Genomic DNA, 26481 nt, shown 5'->3' on the forward strand with positions numbered 1-26481 from the left:
GAGAGCGGCATGGGCTACCTTTAACCTTCTCAACCTCTTTGACCTGGCGCCGGGCCAACCGGGAAGGCTCTCGGGGAAGGGAGCTTATCATGTAAGGCCGGTCACGTCCAAGCTGCAAGGGATTCTTACTCAGAGGGCGTCCTGGGAGACTGAAGGAGGGAGGCTGTTGGAGGAGGAGCGGACAGTGGTAGGTTAGGTGGAGGGGGGCTGTCTCACAGAAGTGGTCTCGCAGCGGTTTGAGCTGCCGGCTGTATTTTTGGGATCCTGCGAATGAAGTGAGCACTCTGGAATAAAGATGTAGTGTGAGCTGCTGGAAGGAGGAGGACCGAACAAGGAGAGCGCTGTGCTCAGGGAAGGAGACAACCTTCCAGCTGGACGTGCGGACTTGGAGGACCTAGACAAAGACAACGGGTTCGCTGGATGAGGAAGGTAAGGAAGTCATTCAATTTCCTTCTATGAGGAGCAGCAGTGTGTCCTTATCATGCAAATTGATGCCCATTGAGAGGTGACAATAGGCAAATCCCTCTTTTTTTTGGGTGAAAGTTTTCCAACAGAGCTCAGAATTCATGTTAAAAGAAATAATTAGGTAAACTCACAGTAAGGCTTCATGTTCTATTGTGAGCATAAAAGAGAATGAATGAAAGTATTCATCCATGAGCAAACATGTTCTGGAAGGACCGACACTCAATGGAAAAGTTTGTCCAAAGCTGAAGGAAGCGACATTGAAGTTGAGTTAGAAGACGTGGGACAAAGACCTGAGTGTGTTCAGAATTGAGTGGTCAATGTGTTTGCAATGGCAGGTACAGAAAATGTGTTTTTCTCTGTATGTTAGGAAAAACTTTTTGATTCACACTGTGTACTTGCTTATATTAACTGTATATGTGTGGGCAGGTGTTTGTAATTTACTATCTCATACAGTTAATTGTATTGATTTATACACTCACTAATTGTGCACCTTTCTATACTGCTACTTGCTTAGATGTACATATTCAGGCACTTTTGAGAAAGTACAACCTTAAATAGAGAACACTTAACAGCCTCAGGTAAATTTGGACCGTCCAATGGGAACCAGGAACAAATGTATCAAAATATAGTTTGAGAATAAGAAGGAATTTGTTCTTACTATGGCAATTATTTTGCTATATAATCTGTGGAGGTTTAATACTGCATTGTATAACAAGAAGTGCGATACTACTACTAATTATTTTTGCTCCGCCATAGTAGCCATAAAATTGAGTAGTCCACTGTTATGATGCACATTTCAGTGTAACATAATGAAAACAAATGTGACATATTTCTTTGTGATTTCAAATGGGATGGGATATTTATTTTATTAGAGGGTTTATTTATAACAGCAATACAAGAAAATGTAGGAGAGTAAGTTGACTTCTAAAGACATAAATTATTTATTTTTTTTAGCCTTAGTGGGCAATTAATTAACTTATTGACTGCCATTGGTGGTGCTAGACGTCCAGTCTATTTTGATGGAAGGAGCTAAACATTCCTTTACCCCTTCCAATCAAAATAAATTGGACTTCTGGCACAGTCAATGGCACTGAAAGTTGCGCATGTATGACCAGTCTTTCCATTTTAATTGAATTCCATTTCTATTGCCATCATTAGAATAAAGCACAGTATAGCACATTAATTGCACCTGAAAAATTTAGGCACACACCATGTCATTTTCTGAACTGCTTTATCCTCACTAGGGTCACGGGGGTGCTGGAGCCTGCTGAAATCAGGCCAGAGGTGGGGGACACCCTGAATTGGTGGCTAGCCAATTGCAGGGCACAAGGAGACATTCATGCTCATACTCGTACCTAGGGGCAATTCAGACTGTCCAATCAGCCTACCATGCATGTTTTTGGAATGTGGGAGGAAATCGGAGTACCCAGAGGAAACCTACGCAGGCCGGAGAGAACATGCAAACTCCACACAAGGGTACTGACCTGGATTTGGACACAGGACTCCAGAGTTGAGAGGCCGACGCGCTAACCACTTGTTCCACCAGGCCGCCCTCTGTGTAAATTATGTATATAAATATATATACACAGATATATGTACATATACACACACATACACAAACCTACACACTTACACACACATACATACTTTGGGAAGGCCATTCGAAAACCTTAATTCTAGCCTGATTTGGCCAGTCCATTACCACTTTTGATGTGTGTTTGGAGTCATTGTCCTGTTGGAACATCCAACTGGGTGCTCGGACATTTGGTCGCCGGTCTGTTGGTCGCCGGTCTTTTAGTCCCTTTTGGTTGACGGTCAAATGGTGACATAGAGCATACTGTTGAAGCCAGTTCTCAAAATTAGATTCATGAGAGAGAGCTTAATATCTACGAGAGAGTTTAATATCTAAGTACATTTCACCGGCGACCAAAAGACCGGCGACCAAAAGACCGGCGACCAAAAGACCGGCGACCAAAAGACCGGCGAGCAAAAGACCGGCGACCAAAAGACCGGCGACCAAAAGACCGGCGACCAAAAGACCGGCGACCAAAAGACCGGCGACCAAAAGACCGGCGACCAAAAGACCGGCGACCAAAAGACCGGCGACCAAAAGACCGGCGACCAAAAGACCGGCGACCAAAAGACCGGCGACCAAATGTCTGGTCATGCCCAATTGCGCCCAAGGCCCAATCTGCGGTCTGATGACTTTGGGTTATCTTGAAGAGTTTGAAGGTAATCCTCCTTCATAATCCCATTTACTCTCTGTGAAGCACCAGTTCCATTGGCAGCAAAACAGCCACAGAGCATAATACTACATTTAAACTTACAAACAATTGTTTGCACTGTTGCTCTTGGGACCTGCAGCTGCTTTGAAATGGCTCCCTTGTTCAAGTCAAGGATTCACTTTTTCAGATCCATGCTTAGCTCCTTTGATCTTCCCATTGTAGCATTTGTGGTCACCACCTGTAGTCACTCATAATCACTCACAATATGTATACGGGATGAATAAAGTTATCCAATCTAATCCAAGAAGTTAAGAGGCCATGCTATAAAGCTCATTTCACTGACACAAGGTCTATATTGATTCCTTTGTAGAGCATCAACCGTGATGGAGTGTCCTCATACATCTCAATTTCCCAAATACGGGATGAATAAAGTTATCCAGCCATCCATCCATCTCATTATCTGACCGCTTTATCCTCACTAGGGTCACAGGGATTGCTGGAGCCTATCCCAGCTGACTTCGAGCCAAGGTGAATCGGTGGCCAGCCAATCGCAGGGCACAAGGAGACGGACAACCATGCATACTCACACCCATACCTAGGGGCAATTTAGAGTGTCCAATTAGCCTACCATGCATGTGTTTAGAATGTGGGAGGAAACTGGTGTACCCAGAGAAAACCCACACAGGTTTGGGGAGAACATACAAACTCCACACAGGTGGACCGACCTGGATTGAAACCCAGGTCCCCCACTGTGAGGCAGACACGTTAACCACTCATCTACTGGGCCGCTGTCTTTATAGCTATACATTTTTAATTTAGTTGATTATTTTCTGGTTCAGGTTAGTAGATATTTATTCGGTGTGAATGATTATCTTAATATAATTTGCTAAAATTACATCAGGGCATTTTATCTATACACTTATTTACAAATATTAGAGCTTAGCCACATAAATTACTACCCACTAGTATTCTGTATTGTTAATTTGCAGCTAGAATAATTATAGAAAAGTATTTTCTGAATATCGCTTCTACTCTAGAAAGACTAGAAAAACATGTTCAAACATTTCATATCCATCATTTCCCTGATCGCTCTGATTATTTGTAATGTACAGTTTAATAGCCATTCACTAACTACGGCAAATGATCTCCATAGCAACCTTAATGTCCTATGACATCCACTTCTAGGACCATAGGACATATATGTTTGGATTTGTGGGTTAATGTAAATGGAATGTCATCTCAAGTGGATCTAAACTTGTAAATGGGCCTTCTAGAAGGTAATTCCATAAATATCTAGCTCTCTTCTGTCACAGTCCGGCGACGAGGTTCTGAACAGGTTTATTTGGGAAGTTGGGAATGAAAGGAGCGAATTGTACCTCAAGGTACATTGGCCTTAAGTACTGGACACACCCAAACTGACCTTTAATTAGCGCTATTCACCCTGAAGTCACCAAAGAAACCAGGTTATTCCCATGTGAACTACATATAAAACAACTTCAATTTTAAACTTAGGAAAATAGCAACTTTCAGGGGAAAAGGACCTGCTGTAGTGCATCAAATTGCATTGACATTTCTATAATAAATTACTAATATAATAACAATTAAAAAAACATCCCACTGTACAGACTAATGAGAATAGACTCACGAGGGAATAATGAATGCTTAAAAAAGGATGCCTGAGAAGACACAGAATGAGGATAGATAAAAGACAACCCTGATGGTGTCCATGCATTGAGTGTTTTTGACACATTTCTATCCATATTAAATAGGCAGTACTCCAACAGCTAACTGGATTCTCCCCAACAAACAGTTCCAATTCTCATTCACAGCAGGCTACAAACCTACAGTCCTCTCCTTCCTGAGCCAAATCAGCACAGATTGGGGTTATTTGTGCTGTATCTTTATGATTAAATGAACAGAATGTATATTGCAAATTCTGTACATTTAATTTTTGTGGTTTGTGGTTGATTGGGCCATAATGGTGGTAAAAATATGTGTTGGAAGGTTGAATAGAAATCTAAATGAATTGTTTTTATATATTATTTAGAATGTTTATCACTGGTAATATTACTTTGTATCTATATTGTTAAAACTAGGAGGTGTAGTAGTATGAGTAGTTGTTGCACTACTAGTACAAAAATTCTATCATTGTTAGTGTAACATGGGACATAATTTAAATAATCCACATACAAAATCAGGAACAAAACTAAAAACGAAAAAAAAAACAGACAAAATTATATTAATGTATTACAACAGCAAATGGCTAACTATTGACACTTGCAAGTTTTCCAAAGGCTGTCGACTGAATGTTGCAAGAATAAGATTGTGCAGTTTACTTGGTTTATTGTAGAAATCAAAATGACAGAAAATGACAGTCTGTGAACCACTTGGGTACTTTCCACAAGAACTATTTAAAAATAAAGCTTTTCACTGAGATCGTAAGTCCAAATCTTAAATGAATTAAACTAAAATTATTTCTCCTTGCCTCCACATTTTCCCAAGAACTTAGTTCCCCAGTTGGACTCTTGTTGGACTTTAGGTCGATTGAAAACAGTTTTGTCATCCTTTGTAGTTCTTCCCATTTCCTCTATATCCATTTAATTTATTCTGCTGACCTTTACCTTTATTTGCCACTTCCCCAGATGACCTCCCGCTGCAGGAATGCGATGAACATTGTGGTCACCACCCTTTTTGCTGTGGTGGTCCTTTTCACCATTGTTCTAGCCTATATAACAGGTTTGTCCCTTCATTGTGGTGATTTATTGTTGTGCCAATCCTTGATGAAACTTTTTGTTTCTCATATGCTTTAAAGGCTACCAGTTCATCCAAACTGAGCAGCATCACCTCTCCTTTGGGCTCTACGGTGCATTCCTTACCCTCCACCTTCTTCTACAGAGCCTTTTTGCTTTTCTGGAGCACCGAGAGATGAAAATTCCCACCAGTCCTCAACATCTCCGTCGCTCCGTGGCCCTCTGCATTGCCGCCTACCAGGAGGATCCCAACTATTTAAGGAAGTGTCTGCGCAGTGTCAGACGGATTTCTTTCCCAGGACTAAAAGTAGTGCTGGTGGTGGATGGGAACAGACCAGAGGACCATTACATGATGGACATTTTCCAGGAGGTGATGGGTGGGGCTGAGCAAGCAGGCAGCATGGTGTGGAAGGGAAACTACCACAGTGATGGAAGTGGAGGGTTTATGAAAGAACCAGGGAGCGCAGTTCACGTAGAGGAGATGCTACGAGTTACTCGGTTGGTTAGAAGTTGCCGCTTTTCCTGCATCATGCAGGAGTGGGGAGGAAAGAGGGAGGTCATGTACACGGCCTTTAAAGCACTCGGGGACACTGTGGATTATGTGCAGGTAAGGACCACTCACTAATCTGAGTTTTGCTAATATGATTCTCCTTTGAATCCACTCAGGAATGGGCAGAATTGCAATTTACTGAAGAAGTGAATCAATATATAAAGTAGACTGTATTAAATAAATTTTGAATCTAAATTGGATCTTCTCTGACCGGACGTTTCGTCGAAAGATGTTTGGTCGACGGATGATTGATAGACGGACGTTTAGGCGGCAGACCGTTGGTCGAATGGACGTTTGCTCGACAGATTCGCCGCCAGACATTTCGTCGAACAGGCGTTTCGTCGTCGCCGGGTTCGCTCGCTCTCAAAATTATAATCACGAGAGAGAGAGTGAGTTTGTAAATGCATTGACATTGTAAGAGCACTAATATCTAAATATCCAATATCAAAATCATCAATAAGTTGCGTATAATTGCCGTGTGTGTGCATGTTACTCGTCGCTGGATTCACTCGCTTGCCCCGCCTCTGGATTCAATCGTATTTGAGTGTGTGTATACATGTTTTTCAAACTCTCAAAATGTGTTCTTAAAACCAAGACTGGTACCATTTGTATAACACTAGCTAGATATAGTTCAGTAGTCAGGACGATCTTGTGCAGCAAAAGTGGTATAAAAAGAAATATCGGCTGACAGTCTCCAAATGCAACCTCTTTTAAACCTATTGTTCTTTGGCTAACAAATAACATTGTGACCATTCCAGATTTCTGAACAGTTACTATGAGAAACTCATTAATTGGGCTCGTTTTCTACTTATCAGGTATGTGACTCTGACACAGTTCTGGACCCAGCATGTACCGTAGAGATGCTGAAAGTCTTTGAGGCTGATGCTGCAGTCGGAGGAGTAGGTGGAGATGTACAGGTAAAACATCCGAAATCAACACTAAAATCTCTACTGGCAATCGATTATCAGTTCTTCTCTTTCTCTCCACAGATTCTCAACAAGTATGACTCATGGATTTCCTTCCTGAGCAGTGTGCGCTACTGGATGGCCTTTAACATTGAGCGTGCCTGCCAGTCTTACTTCGGATGTGTCCAGTGTATCAGTGGCCCACTGGGAATGTACAGGAACTCTCTTCTGCAGCGCTTCCTTGAGCCCTGGTACCACCAAACCTTCCTGGGCTCCAAGTGCAGCTTTGGCGATGACCGTCACCTAACCAACAGAGTGCTAAGCTTTGGCTACAAGACTAAGTATACGGCACGATCGAAGTGCCAGACTGAAACGCCAACCCAGTACCTACGTTGGCTCAATCAGCAGACTCGGTGGAGTAAATCCTACTTCCGGGAGTGGCTCTATAATGCCTTGTGGTTCCACAAGCACAGCCTTTGGATGACCTACGAGTCTGTAGTCACTGGCTTCTTCCCGTTCTTCTTGGTAGCCACGGTCATCCATCTTTTCTACCGGGGAAGGCTGTGGAATATCTTGCTCTTCTTGCTTACAGTCCAGCTGGTCGGAATGCTGAAGGCCACCTATGCCTGTTTCTTACGGGGTAGCCTGGTCATGATCTTCATGTCGCTTTATTCTCTACTCTATATGTCGAGTTTACTCCCTGCCAAAATGTTCGCCTTACTCACAATTACCAAAGCAGGGTGGGGAACGTCAGGCCGCAGAAAAATCGTTGTAAACCTGATCGGTGCCATCCCGGTCACAGTTTGGACGATGGTGCTGCTCGGAGGTGTGGCCTATACAATTTACTGTGAAACGCAGCAGCCTTTCAGTGAATTCGAAAAGGTCTTGTTGATAGCAGGGACGATTCTGTATGCCTGTTATTGGGTCATTCTGCTAGTGCTTTACCTGGCAATTGTAGCCAAACGTTGTACCAAGAGGGAGGAACAGTATCACACACCATATGCCAAAGCGTAAAGCAGCTCAATGACGGTCCAACAGGTCCATCCCAAGAAGGGCAACAGCTGTATAATCCCCACACTTGTGTGAAGTGATAGAGCAAATGCAGAGGTCTATCTGGAATGCATCTGTTCAAAAGGTGAGGATGCGTAATCCAAGCAGCAGGGAGCAGATCCAGTCAGGACATGTACTTTTGAAGAAATGTCTGGATCTATGAAGCACAAGATGGCTTGCACTGAAAGAGGTGTTCATGCACTATGTGACAACAGAATCGAGGGCCAAAGAAGCAACGAGAAAATTAAGTGGATTGACATAAGGACCGTATAGATGAGGACAGCAATCTTTCAAATGCTCGAAAGAATGTCTATTTGCAGGAAATGCCGACGACCTACTTTACCTGATACGCAGTAGTATACCGTCAGTTTTGAGCATTGAGATGGAAGAAAAACTGAAGTTAATAAAACTGTTGGATGCCATTGATGGCGAGAAACTTTTAGTCTATCTTGACTGGGACTGCTCACAGTGACTATTTGTCATATGTGAGGAAGTATAAGTAACAAGGGGTTCACAATTTAAAGATTGAGATAAAGTAATGTTATTCATTTTTGGCAGAGGGCATTAAACATGTTATTAGTATAAGCAAATTGTCTGTCTACATATGTCGAACTGACAATAGTGTTAAACCAGGGGTGTCAAACTCCCTTTGGTCTGCGGGGCGAATATAGCTTAATTTGAGATCAAGTGGGCCGGACCAGTAAACTCATTGCAAAATTACATAGAACTCACAATAAGCCCACTTTGTTCCTTTGTATTAGTTACTAATACTAATAATTATTGCAAAGAATGAGTAAATTATCAAAATAATTCATGGAATTTTCCGTTTACATTTTGAACAATATTTTATGAACAAGAAAATAACATAAGAACATAAATAAATGTCAATTCATGTTGTCTGCACGTACTAAAACACTGCGCCCCTAGCGGATAATACAAGAACTACAAATTTTAAAGAAAATTCTTTTTTTTTATACAATGCAGCTTTCTTCTTCCGTGGGCCATACCAAACCACCAGACGGGCCGGATCCGGGCCGTATGTTTGACACCGCTGTTTTATACCCTACATTGGTCTGTCTATGGCATTTTTCATTATTTGCATTAAGCTATCTCCATCAATGGCTCCAATGAGTGAATAATTGTGTTGATTTTTGTTTAGTAACACTGTTCAATTATGACTAGTTAAAGCACACAAAAAAATCATACCCTGGCCAAATTTTCTAAATAATGTACCCGTACCTTTAGGTTACTCTGAATATCTGAATTGTCTTCCAAATGTAGATAAAAATATGCACCAAATTCATTTTACATTTAGAGCTTTCGATACAATTTTTGGGACAAAATAATGATGCTGGTGAGTTTTAGTATCTATTTTAAAGTATTTTATTCAAATGTCAATTGAAAATATTGAACATGTTTGTATTGAGAGAGATGACTGTGAACAATGCTGTATTGGGGATTTAGCCATACCTGTATTAGAATATGTTCCCGGTTTAAAAAAAAAGTTGATCATCCTAATTATTTTGCAATTATAATTAATAATTATTGTAGTACTGAGCAGTACAATTTCTCTTCATGACAAAAGTAAAATGAATGATTTGAATTACCAATCACATCATTATGAATATATAAATACTATCATTAAGTAGTACAAAAACTACAGATTAAACAACCACATGTAACTAGAAATAGAATGAGTCAAACATTCTTGTTGCTGATGAATGCTTAGAGAAGGCCTGATTTTAACAGCAATGTTCAGGAGTAGAGAACATTGAAAAATGTCTTCCTCTGTGGAAATTCACAGCATGAAAACAGTCGATACTTGTATTCTGACTACTACAAGCGATTAGACAGAACGTGAGGATTACGTCCAAAGCTCAGAGAATGTAAGCAAGTGACTGTGTTTGTTGGCCTATCCTTCAACTCTGAATATATTCTCCAATAGTCAAGAAATGTAGACTGTAAAAGCATGGCTATATGTATTTAACTTATTGCTGATTACCTAAAGTATTTGAAATGTCTCATTTTAGTCATTTGTCTAATGTTTTTTCTGTATTTAAAGAATCCTGGCTTTTATTTGATCACTTTTACACATTGCTAAGAGTTTAAAGCATGTAAAAGGGAACTTTTTAAAGAACCAATAGGCACTCTTGACCTTTTGAGTCGTTTTAGAACTTGATAATCTATTCAATTTTTCTTGTGATTGTAACTGACAACCAAAGATGTGTTTGTGTGTGTCATTTTTAGAGATTAAGGAATCTTTATTGCTGTTTCACTCATTTTCCCATGTCTTACAAGCAAAATGACTCTGTCAATTTTGACTGTCAAATATACTGTATATACTCACATATAAGCCACCCCCTTAAAATTGCCTTAAAATAGTTAAATTATACGATTTCTCATGTATAAGCTGCCCACTGATTCACAATTTTCACCTCCATATTCCGTTTTTTTAGGGAGTAAAAATGAGTTACATTGAAGGGAAAATCTTAAGAAAAATCATCACACGTGGTATTTCTGAGATACTGTATGAATCAATAGCACATTATTGGGGGTATTAAGGAATTTATTCATCCAGTCAGAAATGTTGTTTTCTTACTGCAAAACAGAAAAGAATCACCAAATAGTAAATGTTACTTTTCCGACATCTACTGGTGAAAAAGAGTATAGCAAATCTTGTGGGTATGCGTATAAACCGTAGCCTTGCTCAGTCATATTTTTTTTAGTTACAAATACGGCTTATATGTGAGAAAATACAGTATGCGTTTGACGTAGATCTCAGGAAAATACTGGAATGTTTCTGTGTCAATAAAATGTGATCTGCCTTTTGACACAACACAACCATTCATTCAGATTTGTAAGTTTCCATGACTTTATTTCTTTTTCGAGTGTTATGCTGTGTAGACCAGACTATTGGGAATTAAGTGTTAAAAAAATGAAGGTTTAATTTTTGTGTAGTTTAGGAGATTATCCGGTGACAATGTCCTTTGTCGGAGGAAATCCTTTCCTGGATTTTGTGTCACAACGGTCCTGGAATGGATTTTTGCCACGTTGCCCTCTTTCATTCAAAACAGTATTTAAGACTAACGTACAACACTGCATTAAGTGTACTTTCAGTGTTTGTGGCTGCATGTTAGAGGGCAGGTTGTGGGAGGCGTGTGAGAAAAGGTGAACATGTGTCACATTAGCTGAATCAATTGCTTCATTTAGTCTTTTAAGGCAAACAGAAATGTTTTTTTCTTCTTTTTCTGAAAAGTTACCTTCATCAAAGAAACACAGTAAATATGAATGCTGCATGGCATTATTTCATAAAGCTCCCAAAGATCCAATACTTTACTTCAAAGGTTAATATTAAGCATTCTAAGCATAATTAGCACTTTTGTTTACACATAAACATCTCACTTTGCATGAATCATTCAAGAATTGGAGGACATTTCACATCTTCGCCTTGAAATTTTAAATAAGTTACATACACAAAAATTACCACTTGCCCTTACAGAAAAATACAAAGCTAAGAGAAAAGAATGTTTGAAAATATTTTATGAAATAATACTAAGTTAAAAATAACAACCATTTTTTTCTCTCTCGTAAGTATTTTTTACCTTTTACAAGGTCAATCCATTTTGACTGTAAGGGGTTGATCTGTTCATTGCCCCTCCCAGTTAAAATTGATTGGGCATCTAGCCCCATCATTTGCATTGATAATGGCAATTCACAGCCAACTCACTGAATTTAAATACATTAGATATCTATATCAGGTAATCATGAGGAATTTGAATCCTCCTTCTTCATCATCCCATTTACTCTCTAAAAAGCACCAGTTCAATTGGAAACTAAACAGCCCCACAGCATAATGCCACCACCACAGTGCTTGGACGGTAGGGATGGTGTAGTTGGGTTTAAAGGCCTCACCTTTTCTCCTCCAAACATATTGCTGTTCATTGTGGCCAGACAGCTTGATTTTTGTTTCATCTGATCACAGAATTTACCTCCAGAAGGTCTTATGTCTGTAAATGTGATCAGCAGCAAACTTCAGTCGAGTCTTGAGGTTCTGCTTTTGGAGCAAGGGCTTCCTTCTTGCACGGCAGCCTCTCGGTCCATGGAGATGAAAAACACGCTTGACTGTGGACACTGACATTTGTGGTCCAGCAGCTTCTAATTCTTGGCAGATATGCTTTTTAGTGATTCTCGGTTTAAACTTCACCCTCCTGACCAATTTTCTCTCAGCAGCTGGTGATAGCTTGCATTTTCTTCCTGATTGTGGCAGTGACAAAACAGTGCCATGCACGTTATACTTACAAACAATTGTTAGCACCGTTGCTCCTGGGACCTGCAGATGCTTTGAAATGTCTCCAAGTGACTTTCCTGACTTGTTCAAGTCAAGGATTCGCTTTTTCAGATCCATGTTAAGCTCCTTTGACTTTCCCATTGTAGCATTTGTGGGCGTTTGCATCCAATGAGTCCTATTTAAATGGCCTCAGAGAAGTGACCAGCTGTAGTCACTCATAATCCCTAACAGGAAGTTAAGAGGCCATGCTATGAAGCTCTTTTCACTGACACAAATTTCTAAATCACCAAAATTGCTAATTTTGTTGCTGTATGTATATTTTTTGACCCAGCAGATTCGATCACTTTTTCTGTGAACCCATAATAAAGTCACAAAAGAACCAAACTTCATGAATGGTTTTTTTGTGACAAAGAAGTATCTGTTCCAATCACTCTATCAGAGAAAATTCAGAGTTGTAGAAATAACTGGAAACTCAAGAGAGCCACTATGTTTTTCACAAGAGTATGTAAAGTTTTGACCACAACTGTATGTACATTAACATGAATATGTTCATTAATACGTGCTGTCTCTTATTAAATAAATCAAACAAATACTATAGGGAAAAATACATTACAGTCACACTTTTAATCTTCATTTTTTAATTTTTTTAAACAATAAAATAGTCACTTGCCCTATAAAGGGCTGAAAGTTTTAGGAAAGTGTCATAATTTTTTATTGCTGTCCAATAAAGTGAAAAATATTTTTTTTATTGTATTTTACATTTTATTGAATATCATGAAAATGAGGTAATTATGATACACAATACCTTTTGATTTGCTTTTCTTAGTACTTTAATAGAGATGTAAACACTGAATGATTTATCAGTCCGTTAATGTGACAGCAGCATTTCATTTTTTTATTTAATAAAAGGTGACACAACCAGACCGGTTGCCAAGGTAACTCTGGCTACCAGAGCATTTAATCACATTGGCGTGTTCTTGCTAGTATTTATTTGGCAAATTGCTTGCATGCCTCTCTTGACAATCAACAACTGCTCGCCTCAACCATTTTTTCACGTAGCTAAGTATTACTTCTGCTTAGCTTTTGACTATAATTTTGTCACCTGCACATTTTTACGATGACATGTAATACCATGCAGTCTAACCACACTAGACTTTCTTTGGTACATTAGTTATAATGGGTTTGGGTCGTGTCTTAAAGATGATTTTTTTCCTGATAAGCGCAGATACTGAGTAGGAGGTAGATCTCTCCTGCTCAGTTGCCATGGCAGCCAGGGATGAGTCTTGGTTTTTGCTGTTTCCCATAATGCCCTGCGTTTGGGCGGGATGCTTTGCAAGGACAGCAAAAGGTTTCTCCAATTTGACATGCTTCCCATATAACATGTGGTGTCCAACAATCAAGACAGGCACCCCCTGGTGGAGAGATAAAGAAATATACACTTGGTTACATTGTCACCATCTCTATTTGGATGACTGACTGAGTGTTATTCACTGGCGATATGGCAACAGTCTTCCATGAAAAGTTCGAAATAATTGCGATATGTTGTTTATTGTGCACCTCTTTTGTGTAGAGCAGGTCTCCCATCACATTGCCTGCCAGACCCGAGTTGTGTCTTGATATCACCTCTCCCTGCAACTCGATCAGCAGCCATTCTGGAGGACTGCTGCCATCCGCACGACCACTAAAAGGATAAAAATCCACCAGGTTTATGTCAATCATTTAATATTTAATACTGTATACTATACCAGTAGGTAGACGCGTTTATTTTGTATGGAAAAAAAACATCAATCCGAACGAATATGACTTACCGTATGATTATTTGAACCATTGTGATTACACACACGCCTCTCAGAAACGAGAAAAAAACATGAGTGTATTCCCAAAAAGTCGAGCTTCTCTACAAATTAATGGCCATTATTGTTTGTAGTTCTTAGTCTCACTTCCCGCCACAGTCTTAGACTTTAAATATATAGAACACTAGATGTCAAATGTTCGAGTCAGCAGCGTTCAAAACCGACGGCCATCATTGACAAAATCAACTGATCTTCAAACTGGTTGATTTATAATAATCTCTTTGAGTGGTGGTAGAATTCAGGCGGGGCGTTGAAAAAATGTTTCAAAATATTCTTAAAATATTTCGTAAATTTTCCGTATATGTCACGCTTTGATGTAATGTTAATCAAATATCCCCGACACAAAATGGCCGACAAATCATGGCGCCCTGCCGACTGGTTTACAGCGTGTATTAAACATCAAGTTCTCTCTATATTTATATGTGATTTCTATGAAACCGCCCCCGTAGTGACGCATGTCCTGCTTGAGAAGGAAATCGAAATGTTCTTTTCCGGGTCAAATGTCATTAACGTGGCTGCCCATGTTTTCCAGCGTGTGTAAATTCTGTAAAAGTTGTTCGAGTCTCTCTTAAAATTGCCTGGGAAGCTGTCTCGAAAGAGATGTCATCTATTTTATTTTACTTATTTATTTTTTTAGCTTATGTCAGGTGTTCTTTCGGCCTTCCTCTTCTCGCACTAATTTGAGATGTTAGCTATTTTACTCGCTAGCACGTAGCATAATCACGTGTTTGTCAGACTTCGACTAGTTTTGGGGTCCGACCTGAGCTTGGCTCTCTTTTTGGGGGCGAAATGGGTGAGTTTAAGGTGCACCGGGTCCGTTTTTTCGACTACATGCCCAGTGCCATTCGAGCCATGGCGTTCAATAGACGAACTGAGAGGCTCGCGTTGGCCCGGGCTGATGGAACTGTGGAGATTTTTAACTTCAGTGACAACTATTTCCAAGAGAAGGCAAGTCCAAAACACGGCTTTCAATCACAACCTCTCTGTTATATGATACGACGACTACAAAAGAGAAAATTAAACCATTTTTGAAAACATGTTTTCTTGCACTCTTGAGCAAATCTGCCAAAACTTTTATATTCCTTGCAGACTAAGAATATTTTACTGCAACATTTCTGTAAAAAATATATATAAATAATTATCTAAATATAAAGATATTTGAAACAAATGAACGCCCGTTTGAGTGGCATTGGCATTGCTAGACGTATAATTCATTTGCCTCCCAGTCAAAATGAAATGAATTGGATGTGAATGGCAGCAAAGGAATTAACGTTGACACTCCTACAGGAACTTTTTGGTCTCTATTAAATCGATCCATTTTCTGAAACTATTGGGATACAAAGGATTGGGATATATCACCATATTGCTGTATTGTCAAATCCCTTTTCATTTACATAGATCAAATGTAGAAATTGTGTATTAAATGTCACTAATTCCTGGTTCATAATAAACACTATACTCTCCTCTGCACTAATACAGGTGATCCCCAGTCGAGATGGTGCTGGCATTGAAACTCTCTGCTGGGTAGGTCAGCGACTCTTCAGTGCTGGTTTCAATGGAGAGATCACCGAGTATGACCTGGAGAACTTGCAGCCCAAGTCCACATTGGATGCCTATGGGGGACCAATTTGGACGATCTGCAGCAATACCGCGGGAACGCTGTTGGCGGTCAGTAAAACACTTCGTATCGATGATTTTTTTTTCCCCCACAGATATTTCTGGGAACACCTTTTTTAAAAAATATTTTTTCAGTTATGAGTAAGTGTGATCATTTTTGTATAAAATTGCCATTTTAAGAAGGTGACCTTAATTTGTTGTGCACCCTGTTCCCTTTCACCCTGATTAATCAATATGCAGGTGTATCAAATATGCATTATATTTGTTTATACAGGTCGGATGTGAAGATGGGACGGTGAAAATATTTGAAATACTGGAGGATCGGATTCAGTTTCAGAGGAACTTGGAAAGGCAGAAAAGTAAGATCAATTCACCAGTTTGAGAGAACCTGTATAGTTTTTGTTAGAGATGGGTTTTTAAGGCTGATCCCCTTTAGTAGTAGTTCGAGGAGGCCGATATTCCTTTGCCGTGGAAAAAGAAAACGGTGTGAAACAATTTAATAAGCAAGCACTGAGTTCTCCCATTTCATTTTGGCTCGCAATGTTGGAAGATTGTTGTCCTTTTGTCTATCACGCTATTAATTGAGGATGCTACAAGAGGATGATTCTAACATGTTACTGTAAACAAAAAATAACGGGTTGTAAAAATTGACTAATCAAGCTATTTCAAGTTAATTATAAGGCATTAAAAACAATATACCGTATTCATTTGAGTATAACGTGAAAAATTGTGCACTAAAAAAACTGGAGCAAAGTTTGGGTGCGCGTTACAGATGAGGCCTTCACTTTTTTTTTACCAAATTCCGGGGGGAAACTGCCCTCCGCCAGTGAAAAATTCCCCTCTGCACTCATTATAATGGGAGATGTAAAAAGCAGTCTTTGTCAGACAGATCGCACCTGAGAGCCTGTTTCTACCAGGGCCCAGAGAAGGTACATTTATCCCCCTTCTCAGGGGTTATAATCTACCTTCGTTTGCAAAAGCCAGCCCTCTCCAAATAGCCTTCGTGAAGTTTATAGGGGAGGGTAAAATTTAAAAAGTTGCTCCACAGAAATGTTAACGGGGCAGCCGCTGGCTCGAGTCCGCCCAGGGAGTGCTATCCTCGCTCAAGAAAAATGGAATCACTCGTTTGGTCAATCCGATGATGATGAATCAGACCTTTGAATTTTTTTAAATATTCAGATGATGATTTAGACTTGAAGGATTTAAAATATATAAATTCCATTTAGAATTGTGTTTATATTGGTAGTACAGATGCCCCCTACTTGCGAACATTCAACTTGCGAATAAACGGTACACACGAACATGTCTGCAAATTGCGTTTTTGTCGAAAAATGTTTGTAAGTTCGATTTTGTATTGCGAGCCTTTGCTTTTCTAGCATATTGTGAAACATTACGTTATGAATAGTCTTCTTGCGCTTCAATAGATAAATATGCCTTAGTTGTAAATTCCAAAAAGGTGCGTTAGAGGCAGAAGTAAAATTAACATTGCCTTGAACTTTGAACATTGAATATTTTATGTTCATGTTGCAGCTTATCTCAATTTTGTGTTTTCTTTTCAATTTGCTTTTTACATCTCGCCCAACAAAAGGGAGGAAACAGTTCTTCTCTTTCCATTAACAAGGGGTACCAATGGCTGAAACTATTTTCCTCTGACTTTTAGCGGCCAGGGAGGTTGAAAATTATCGTACTAGTTTAATTTTTGCGAAAGCCGTTGAAATCAATGGCAAGATTCTTCGTGGACCATTTTTAGTTTTCAAAAATGTTGCAGTCAAAACATCCCATCTGGAATGACCCACAATTTATGAGCAAAATGACATTTTCCTTAATGTGATCTTGCAGGTCGCATCATGAGTCTTTCTTGGCATCCCTCTGGCAAGCTGCTGGCTGCTGGCATGATGGACATGATTAAAATATTTGATGCTGAAACTGGTAAATTGAGAATGTTGACATTACCTTCTACTGACTAGACAAAACACTTGAAACACATGTAATTTGAGTCTTTTGTGATTTTTCTTGTCTTATTTCAGGGAACAGTTCACACAGAATGCTTGTAGAAAGAGGTGTAGGAACAGCAAAGAGCAGGCAGGTTGTGGTTTGGAGTCTCGCCTTCTTATCCAATCACATTATCATTAGTGGTGACTCTGCTGGAAAAGTCCAGATGTGGGATGGTATCACTGGAACACTCGTCCACACTCACCTGGTAACCAAGTGGGACGTGCTAGCTCTTTCTGTGTGCCAGGCAAGTCATTAGTACAATGGTACCCCTATTTATGAATTGAATTGGCTTTGTGGTTGGTTATTTTGCGACTTAGACTTTTAGCAAGTAGAGCAGTACTTTATATGTCAATTCTCTTAATCCGTACCAAAGTCCTCAAAATAACTCAACTAATACCTTTAAAAATAATCACTGTCCCAATTTTGCACGGAAGATGTTGGAAAAATGAGACTAAAGAATTTATTATTTAAATAAAATGGTGATTTGTACAGGATGAGAGCAGTTTCATAGCTGGGACGTCAGAAGGCACAGTTGTCCAGTTCCAGTACCTTTCGCGCACCGCCAACCAACAAGACATGGACTGGGTTCGAACGAGGACCTTTAAAAACCACTCACATGATGTGAGAGCACTGGTTCACACAGATACTGCAGTAGTTTCTGGAGGTACGTAGCACTCTTAACTCACTGGCTGCCATTGACGGCGCGGGGCGTTCGATTGTTTTCAACTTGGAGAGGCTGGCAGTAATCGATCATTGGCAGCCCCCCAGTCAATATGCATTGGATTTCTTGTGCCGTCACTGGCACTGAATAATGAGCATTTGCATTTGTCTTCGCAGTTTAACAGAATTTGACATCTATTAATGAAGGACAATGAATTAATTCCAAAAACAACTTGAGAGTATTATTGGGGGAATGTATATATATATTTTTAATCCATTTTATTGCTATATTTTTTAATTAAAATTGTATTAATCCATTGAATGTATTTATTCATAAAAATATGGATATTAAGTGTTAGTTTAATTCATTCATAAAAAAAACATTTTTTTACATTCATTTGTTCGCATAATTACAAAAACAAATTTAAGCCACCTGCCATAATTCAGATAGCCCTTCTATTTTACATGCCCGAGGTGGCAATCCAACTGCCCTAAATTCATGTTTACAGGATCACCATACAAAATGATGCAACACATGCTTTCAGTTCTTTTTTAAGCATCAACATACAAAAAACTGTCAGTGTATGATTAATGTAGATAAAATCCCGAATGGAACATGATTTATGCGCCCGCGTAAAAAAACAATTTGTTGCAAAATGAGGATTCCTTTAAAATGTACCGTATTTTCACGACTATTAAGCGCATCGTATTTTTAGCCGCAGTGTCAGAGTCCTATTTCTGTATTTTACACACACACAGGACGTGCCGTTCTTTTAGACGCAGCCAGGCATGGCATATATATATTATTTATTGATGAATACGAACCGTTATAGCGCTGGCTAAGCTACGGAAGCAGCCCCAGACGCTATTTCCGGTGCGCAGTGACTGCTGGGATATATAGTCCTTTTGTCAATACACCCAGGTTGACGGCTGTGATAACTGCAATAATGGTATTAATATAGTACAACGGCGAACACACTAATTTGGTGTTACATTTACCTACTTTACCTGCCCTTTTGTGCACCTATCGATCGTAATTGGCTGCCTGAAACAAATACTTGGCTGCCTTGGGCATTCGGGCAGTTGTTATTGTCGAGCCCTGATTTCACTGGTCAACAAATTTTACATCAGTGTAAACCTTGGTCTTTTGTTATTTTGGTGGTTGAATCCAAATTTTAGTTCAGTTTTTTTCTTTAAGTTTTAGTTTTCTTTTTCTTTCTGCAAATAAAAATCTGCTTTTCATTCCACGCCAAATTATTGTAAAGGGAAACAATATGTACAACATGGGTATATTGCTGGCACTGTAGCTAAATAATACACTGTAAATAATAAGCAAAATAACCCCTGTTCTAAACACGTACAGACCCAAAAATAATAACGGCATGTTTAAAACCAGTAGCTAAAATCTATATGGGTTAGATTAAAAAAATACTGCAACAGCAAATAAAAAAGTCCTTGTCATAAAAATTATGAATTCCTTAAAGTTATGAATTTGGCAGTTGCAATTTTTTTCATGCTACTGTATATGCCTCAGGTATGGATACAATGCTTGTGGTACAACCACTGCTGGACAAGGTGGAAAAGAACACCCAAGAATCAGCCTTACGTCAAATAGTCTTTCCTCATGTGAGTAATTTTCATATGGAAGTGAAGAAAGAATTGATTCATTAGTTCTATTTCCCTGAGATAATGTGTATTTATTTATTTATTTATTTTTAATTGACAATCAGCAGAGGACTGCACAACTATAACTTGGATCTACTGTATGTTTGTTCCATGTAGAGGAGTCTGGTGTGTTGTGCAAAGAAGTCAGGGCTGCTTCTGTTCCAGTTCCCTGATCATCTTGAGCTCTGGAGACTTGGGGAGACTGATGGGCATGGTGAGGGAACAATACAACACTAATTCTTGATACGAAAAATATACAAAAAATATTGATGTATTGAAAATTTGTCTGTGTCAGATTTTTGCCCAAAAAGTGTCTTAAAGTCTTTAGTTTGTAATTATTCGCAGTCTTAAATGTTGTGCATGTACAGATTTGAAGTAAAGGCGAGGGAGGCCACTGCTTTTTGTTGTATTTGCTGGGTGTGTCATGTCAAAATAGAAAACAGATTTTATTTTACCAAACTAATCCTCACTAAGCACCAACCGTCATGTTTTAACCAAGTTTTGGATTGGTACAAGACTGACTGTTGAATTTCTGGGTAATTAAAAAAAAAACAGTCTAAATTGGAATATTTTAATTTATAAATCATGTTGCCAGGGAATTTCTCCATTTTAGATAATTCCAGTGGTACATCTACTTTCGAATGCTCCTACAGTAATCCCTCGATTTTCGCAAATTCTCTACTTTGTGATTTTTTTCTGCTATTAATTACTTTTTTTAAGGTTCATAAAAATGTGAAAATCAACGATGCAACTCAAAATCTGAAGCCACTATTGCTACTAGGACTCGGCACTGAATTTAAAAAAAAACGTTATAGGGGTGACCCTACATTTTTCGATTATACATCGCCATGTCTGGTCTACATAAACCACGATATTCAAGGGATTACTGTATTTATGAAATTCTCTCTACTAAACACTTTTACATGGAAATTACTGTTATAACATACGAAAAGCTGTCAATCAGATACTTTGATATTGCCAGGATTAAAATGCAAGACGGGCTCACTTGCCACTCATCTCAATCCCCACATCCAGGCAGTTTAGCCTTGTTGACACCTATTTACAGTCATGGGCCCATACCTATCAGTGCTTACGCCCCCAAATGCATCACGTCGCCACATACAAAACGCTACAATACACTTCCTGTATCTAATTTCTTTTCGTTTTAAATTGGTTTGAATTGGTTTGCTAGTGGGTCTATGAATGTGCAAGGTTAGCGTGTTTATATATTGTAAATAATTGGCATTCTAACGCTGATTTAGTACTTAAATGCTGATCTCGCCGGTCATGAGTGACGTGAAAGAGAGGTCGACAGTGCTGAAAAGCTCAAAGGCTTTTTTTCAAGGGGGCGGGCAGGGTTCTGATGTCAATTTAATACATTTCGTATCATTTTCTCATTTTTGGGTGTTTCTCGCATTTTTCACACACAATTGTGAAACCGGTCATTTTTAAATAGTTAAGTTAGTAGTAAGCATTCTCGGGTACCTTCTGTTAATGTAGTGCTGCATATGTCAATCGCTAAATTTGACTTGGTAGGTTGCAAGGTGGTAAGTTTTGCTCAACTTGTTGAATTGTATTAAAATTTGATCAACATCAGTAAAGAAGCACCACCAGGAAGAGGTGTATTTTTAACAAATACTACTGTGAAAACACTCAATCTAGTCACAAGTTACCTGCCTAGGTGATCCATGGCTGGCCACCAATAAAGCTTGACAATATAAACTTTTGCCTCATGGCATGTCAACAAATTTAAAAAGTTTCTAAATCTATAATTACTGTCTATTATCAGGGAAGGCTGGTGAGAGTTTACCTGTCAAGAGAAAACCAGAGAAAATTATTCACTTGAAAAAGAAGGTACGTATACTCAAGTTTAACTTGTAATGTCCAGTACCAGTACAATGGATTAAGATCTGACAAGGGAAGACAATTTTGAAATTTAGCAGATCAGATGGAATATAAATTCCCAAATTGATATCATAGTGATCTGTAGAGTAACTCTAGTAATACTCTGTGCAGGGTGAAGAAGTAATCTGGTGCAGTGCTTTGTCTCCATGTGGAGAGTGGCTGGCATACTCCACCGTTTCCAGCTTTCGTCTGTACAGGCTAGAGATCCACAAGAAAGACATCAGCATTACAAAGGTTGGCACATCCCTGCTGACATGACAAATGTGAATCGTAGCTTCTCTAGTACCGTAATTTCACGACTATAAGGCGCACCCTCACTGATTGACATTTTTTTCCATATATAAGGCACACTGTCTATTTTGGAGAAAATTTAAGACTTTTAAGTGCGCCTTATAGTCGTGAAAATACGGTTATTGCTTTTGACTTCCAGGTATGAAGCACTCACTCACTACACAGTCACCTCTAGAGTCAGCCATTGTTGATGTTTTGGATTTTTTTGTATAAAATCTTGCAGTGGGGGAGGAGCTATATGATGGAAGATTTTGTGAACTAAGATGGCATCTGCATATTTAACAGTATTTTTTCAGTCCAGGCGTTTTTGTTTTTTTAATATCCGACAGTGGTGGTTTTTCGTTTTTGGTTTTCTGTTTTTTTTTTTCTCATATATAAGGCGCACTGTCTATTTTGTAGAAAATTTAATACTTTTAAGTGCGCCTTATAGTCGTGAAAATACGGTACTTCAAGCAAGACAGTGGTGCATGCAAATTAGTATGCATTATAGCCAGGAGGCGGCCGGCGGATGAGTGTTTATCATGTCGGCCTCGCAGTTCTGGGGCCCTGGGTTCGAATCCGGGTCAGTTATCCTGTATGGTGTTTGAGTGTTCTTTCCGGGCCTGTGTGAATTCTCTCCGGCTACTCTAGTTTCCTCTCTCTTTTCAAAGAGGTGCACGGTCGGCTGATTGAACACTCAAAATTGCCCATAGGTATGAGTGTAAGCGTGAATGGTTGTCTGTCTCCTCGTGCCCCTCGATCGGGTTGCCACCGCCTCCGGCCCGAAGTCAGCTGGGATAGGCTCCAGCACCTCCAGCAAATCTTGTGAGGATGAAATCTTTCAGAAAATGACTGAATGAATATAGCCAAGAGGGGCCAGGTGAGTTTGACTTTTTTGCTTCTGTTCTCATTTGCCACAGTTTACTCGAGTACCCAAGATCCTTCAGTCAGCCCAGCAACTCTGCTTTTCCCCCGACTCCTCCAAACTCTTTGCATCTTGCAGTCGCTCATCAGTCTTGGTGGTTTCTCTCAGCCAGTCAGTGTGTAAACACATTCACACGTTCAAGTCTCAGTCAGGTGAGTTTGGAAGGTACTTATTTTTTTAGACTTTATAAGTTGTGCCTTCGTATGAGTCGCACTAGCCCAAAAATTCCATCTCGTGAGGAGGGTTAGGGTTATCCAAAAAAGTCTCCACTATTGATTTTTGCCCCGTCATCACATCGACAGATTGCAACAGAAAATAAGCCAGGTGACGTTTTTAGTTAAAACATTATAGTTTGATTGCTTTAGCTTCAGAATAAAAAGTTAACAACAGTTGTTTCCTAGGTATCGTCATGCTTTATTTGTTTTAAGACATTAATAAATCATTTTGTTTTAATTTTCTCAAATATTTTGTTTCCTCACATCTTTCATACAAAATTGGGTCATTATGACCAATTTTAAGGGGATTAGTTGGTAGTTGTTTGTGGACCATGGAACGAATTAGAGAATTTACATATAAAGTACACTTAGACATATGACATTTTCAAGTTACACAAAAAAAGTTATGGAACCATTTAATTTTGTAAGTAGAGGTATGACTATTCAAAAATTTCTCTCGGAATATTGCAAAGTATGACTTCTTGGCACACCAGTGTGCAGTGGCACAAAGCTTGGGAAACCACAGTCCTCAGGATCATTTGTGTTTTTGTGCATCAGGGTGCAGACAGCCAGTCCACTTATTGCACGTGAGTGAAGACAGCAAGTGGCTCGTAGCAGCCAACACAGGCTGCGAGGTTCACGTCTTTAACCTTAAAAAACGCAAGGTGATTGGAGATGGACTTTTGGGTTTTTTTTGCACCATACGTGTCCTATCACCATTTAAACTCTTTCCCGTTTGCACTTGCCCGTAGCTTCACTGCTCAGTGCCAGTGTACAGCTCCTGTCCTACCGCCGTGGCCATCCACCCAACTACCAAAACCCTCGTCACAGTCCACGCCGACCAGCAGGTTGAACGCTTTGTTGTTCTCTTCTGCCTCATCATTGCTCAATCTTTGCCTCACCTCGTCCACTTTCCTGACACGCATGGGTATTTGCTCTGCAGATATTTGAATTCTCTCTGGTGCAAAAGGAGTACACGGAGTGGAGTCGCAAGCTGCAGAAAAAAGGTCTGCACCCTGTGTGGCTGCACCGGGACACACCCATCACCCACGTGACCTTCAACCCCAGGAATTCAGCTCACATTCTTTTGCACGATGCCTTTATGTTCTGCATCATTGATAAGAGCCTGGTAAATGAATAGACAGCAATTCACTTGAAATGCCCTGCATTGTTGTTCATAATGTTTTTTTTTTTCCTCTTCTCGCACATGTAGCCCCTCCCAGAATCAAAATCTCTGCTGTCTAATCAGATGACTCTTCGGAGTCTTCCCGAGTCTGAAAGGATAAGACACAGCCACTCGTTCAAGATTTGCAAGAGCTTTCAGGTAACTTTGGGATACGCAGGTGGCTTCATGAAATTCAAAATTTTGAACAGTGCGATCATTTGTTACCTTTTTAAGAGCTTTGCAAATGGTATCTGCTTTAAATGGTACTTGTCATCGTTCTGCGCATCTTTCAGCGTCGCACAAGTTACGTGACAATTCGGAATGGATTATCAATACCTGGACTAAAGTGGCAGCAAGCAATGTAGTTTGAGCTATCGTCAAAGCTGGGATCATTATTATGAAACCCCACGGCGACAACTGACTAGTGTTCCCTCGGTCATCGCGGTTAATGGGGACCGGGACCCCCCGCGATAAGTGAAATTCCGCGAAGTAGGGATTTGCCCTTCAAAAAATGCTTCATTTGAATTTAATTCCATCCCCACCCCCACCCCTGTATACTGTACACCATATAGAATACGGGTAGAGAGTAAAATTCATGTTATGACAAAAAAAAAACTAAAATATGTTGTCTCAATGTAATATTTGTATTTTTTTCCCAAAAAAATCTGCAAAGCTCTGAGTCCGCGGTGGCTGAACCGCGAAGTAGCGAGGGAACACTGTATTACAATGAGATGAAACCCAGCATTGTTGGCAAACTCGCCCATGATAAACTGCTCAATGTCAACACATTATTGGACTTAGATATCACATCTAGAATAACCACGGCCAGTTATCAATATTGACTCATGCCTGTGCTATTTCCTTACATAGCACCTCTTGAGTTTGACTCAGCTGGAGGACCAGTCCCTGGTCGTGGTGGAACGCCCCCTCCTTGACATCCAATCTCAGCTGCCTCCTCCTGTTCGACAGAAGAAGTTTGCCACATAATGAAAAGAACCCAATGTTGGCTTTCACCTATTAGCTTTTGTCAAAGAACTGATGCTGGGCCACATCCGGCCGGAATGGTCGCTGATTTGTAAAGGAAGTTTTGATAAATAAACAACTAGTTACCAGTATTCTTGTTGGCTGAAACTGATTTGTTGGCTTCCATTACAATCTTCTCAATCTTGTATATTATATATATATATATATATATATATATATATATATATATATATATATATATATATATATATATATATATATATATATATATATATATATATATATATATATATATATATATATATATATATATATATATATATATATATATATATATATATATATATATATATATATATAGATATATATAGATAGATAGATAGATATATAGATAGATAGATATATAGATATATAGATAGATAGATAGATAGATAGATAGATAGATAGATAGATAGATAGATAGATAGATAGATAGATAGATAGATAGATAGATAGATAGATAGATAGATAGATAGATAGATAGATAGATAGATAGATAGATAGATAGATAGATAGATAGATAGATAGATAGATAGATAGATAGATAGATAGATAGATAGATAGATAGATAGATATCAATACATAAATATATATATATAAATATATATATCAATATATCAATATATATATAAATATATAAATATATATATTTAAATATATATATATATATATATTTATATATTTAAATATATATATATATATATATATATATATATATATATATATATATATATATATACATGCATACATACACACACACACACATACATGTATATATATATATATATATATATATATATATATATATATATATATATATATATATATATATATATATATATATATATATATATATATATATATATATATATATATATATATATATATATATACTCATTTATGTGTGTACAGTGGGGCAAATAAGTATTTAGTCAACCATATACAGTGGTACCTC

At 38.8% G+C, this 26481-nt stretch overlaps 3 protein-coding genes across 3 annotated transcripts; 2 read left to right on the plus strand and 1 right to left on the minus strand.

Annotated features, from left to right (window-relative positions):
• The first annotated feature begins 226 nt into the window (after window positions 1-226).
• has3 (hyaluronan synthase 3) lies at window positions 227-8688 on the plus strand. The gene is made up of 5 exons (XM_077712271.1): window positions 227-429; window positions 5333-5426; window positions 5503-6047; window positions 6806-6907; window positions 6980-8688. The coding sequence occupies exons 1-5, from the start codon at window positions 421-423 to the stop codon at window positions 7907-7909; spliced, it is 1680 nt and encodes a 559-aa protein (XP_077568397.1). The 5' UTR covers window positions 227-420; the 3' UTR covers window positions 7910-8688.
• A 4426-nt stretch (window positions 8689-13114) lies between these two features.
• On the minus strand, window positions 13115-14186 carry chtf8 (CTF8, chromosome transmission fidelity factor 8 homolog (S. cerevisiae)). Its single transcript, XM_077710534.1, has 3 exons — window positions 14042-14186; window positions 13791-13914; window positions 13115-13645 (listed from the first exon to the last, which is right to left on the minus strand). Exons 1-3 carry the CDS (start codon window positions 14059-14061, stop codon window positions 13382-13384), a joined length of 408 nt encoding a protein of 135 aa, XP_077566660.1. The 5' UTR covers window positions 14062-14186; the 3' UTR covers window positions 13115-13381.
• A 359-nt stretch (window positions 14187-14545) lies between these two features.
• On the plus strand, window positions 14546-25618 carry utp4 (UTP4 small subunit processome component). The gene is made up of 16 exons (XM_077712089.1): window positions 14546-15034; window positions 15566-15754; window positions 15978-16062; window positions 17543-17632; window positions 17731-17942; window positions 18191-18362; window positions 19893-19984; window positions 20141-20237; window positions 21813-21877; window positions 22040-22162; window positions 23119-23275; window positions 23897-24003; window positions 24091-24186; window positions 24282-24467; window positions 24552-24662; window positions 25374-25618. The coding sequence occupies exons 1-16, from the start codon at window positions 14876-14878 to the stop codon at window positions 25488-25490; spliced, it is 2058 nt and encodes a 685-aa protein (XP_077568215.1). The 5' UTR covers window positions 14546-14875; the 3' UTR covers window positions 25491-25618.
• The last annotated feature ends 863 nt before the right edge of the window (window positions 25619-26481 follow it).

Source organism: Stigmatopora nigra, chromosome 2 (assembly GCF_051989575.1).
Source record: "Stigmatopora nigra isolate UIUO_SnigA chromosome 2, RoL_Snig_1.1, whole genome shotgun sequence".
NCBI classification, from domain to species: domain Eukaryota; kingdom Metazoa; phylum Chordata; class Actinopteri; order Syngnathiformes; family Syngnathidae; genus Stigmatopora; species Stigmatopora nigra.

What these genes read in the sequence shown, in the direction of transcription:
- utp4 (XM_077712089.1), top strand. Translation starts at nt 14,876, where the DNA reads ATGGGTGAGTTTAAGGTGCACCGGGTCCGTTTTTTCGACTACATGCCC. An exon ending in GAACTTGGAAAGGCAGAAAA is followed by an intron (nt 16,063 to 17,542) that starts GTAAGATCAATT and finishes GTGATCTTGCAG; the next exon opens with GTCGCATCATGAGTCTTTCT. An exon ending in AAGACATCAGCATTACAAAG is followed by an intron (nt 22,163 to 23,118) that starts GTTGGCACATCC and finishes CATTTGCCACAG; the next exon opens with TTTACTCGAGTACCCAAGAT.
- chtf8 (XM_077710534.1), bottom strand. Translation starts at nt 14,061, where the DNA reads ATGGTTCAAATAATCATACG. An exon ending in ATGGTTCAAATAATCATACG is followed by an intron (nt 13,915 to 14,041) that starts GTAAGTCATATT and finishes TTATCCTTTTAG; the next exon opens with TGGTCGTGCGGATGGCAGCA. An exon ending in ACCTGCTCTACACAAAAGAG is followed by an intron (nt 13,646 to 13,790) that starts GTGCACAATAAA and finishes TCTCTCCACCAG; the next exon opens with GGGGTGCCTGTCTTGATTGT.
- has3 (XM_077712271.1), top strand. An exon ending in ACACTGTGGATTATGTGCAG is followed by an intron (nt 6,048 to 6,805) that starts GTAAGGACCACT and finishes TCTACTTATCAG; the next exon opens with GTATGTGACTCTGACACAGT. An exon ending in GAGTAGGTGGAGATGTACAG is followed by an intron (nt 6,908 to 6,979) that starts GTAAAACATCCG and finishes TTCTCTCCACAG; the next exon opens with ATTCTCAACAAGTATGACTC.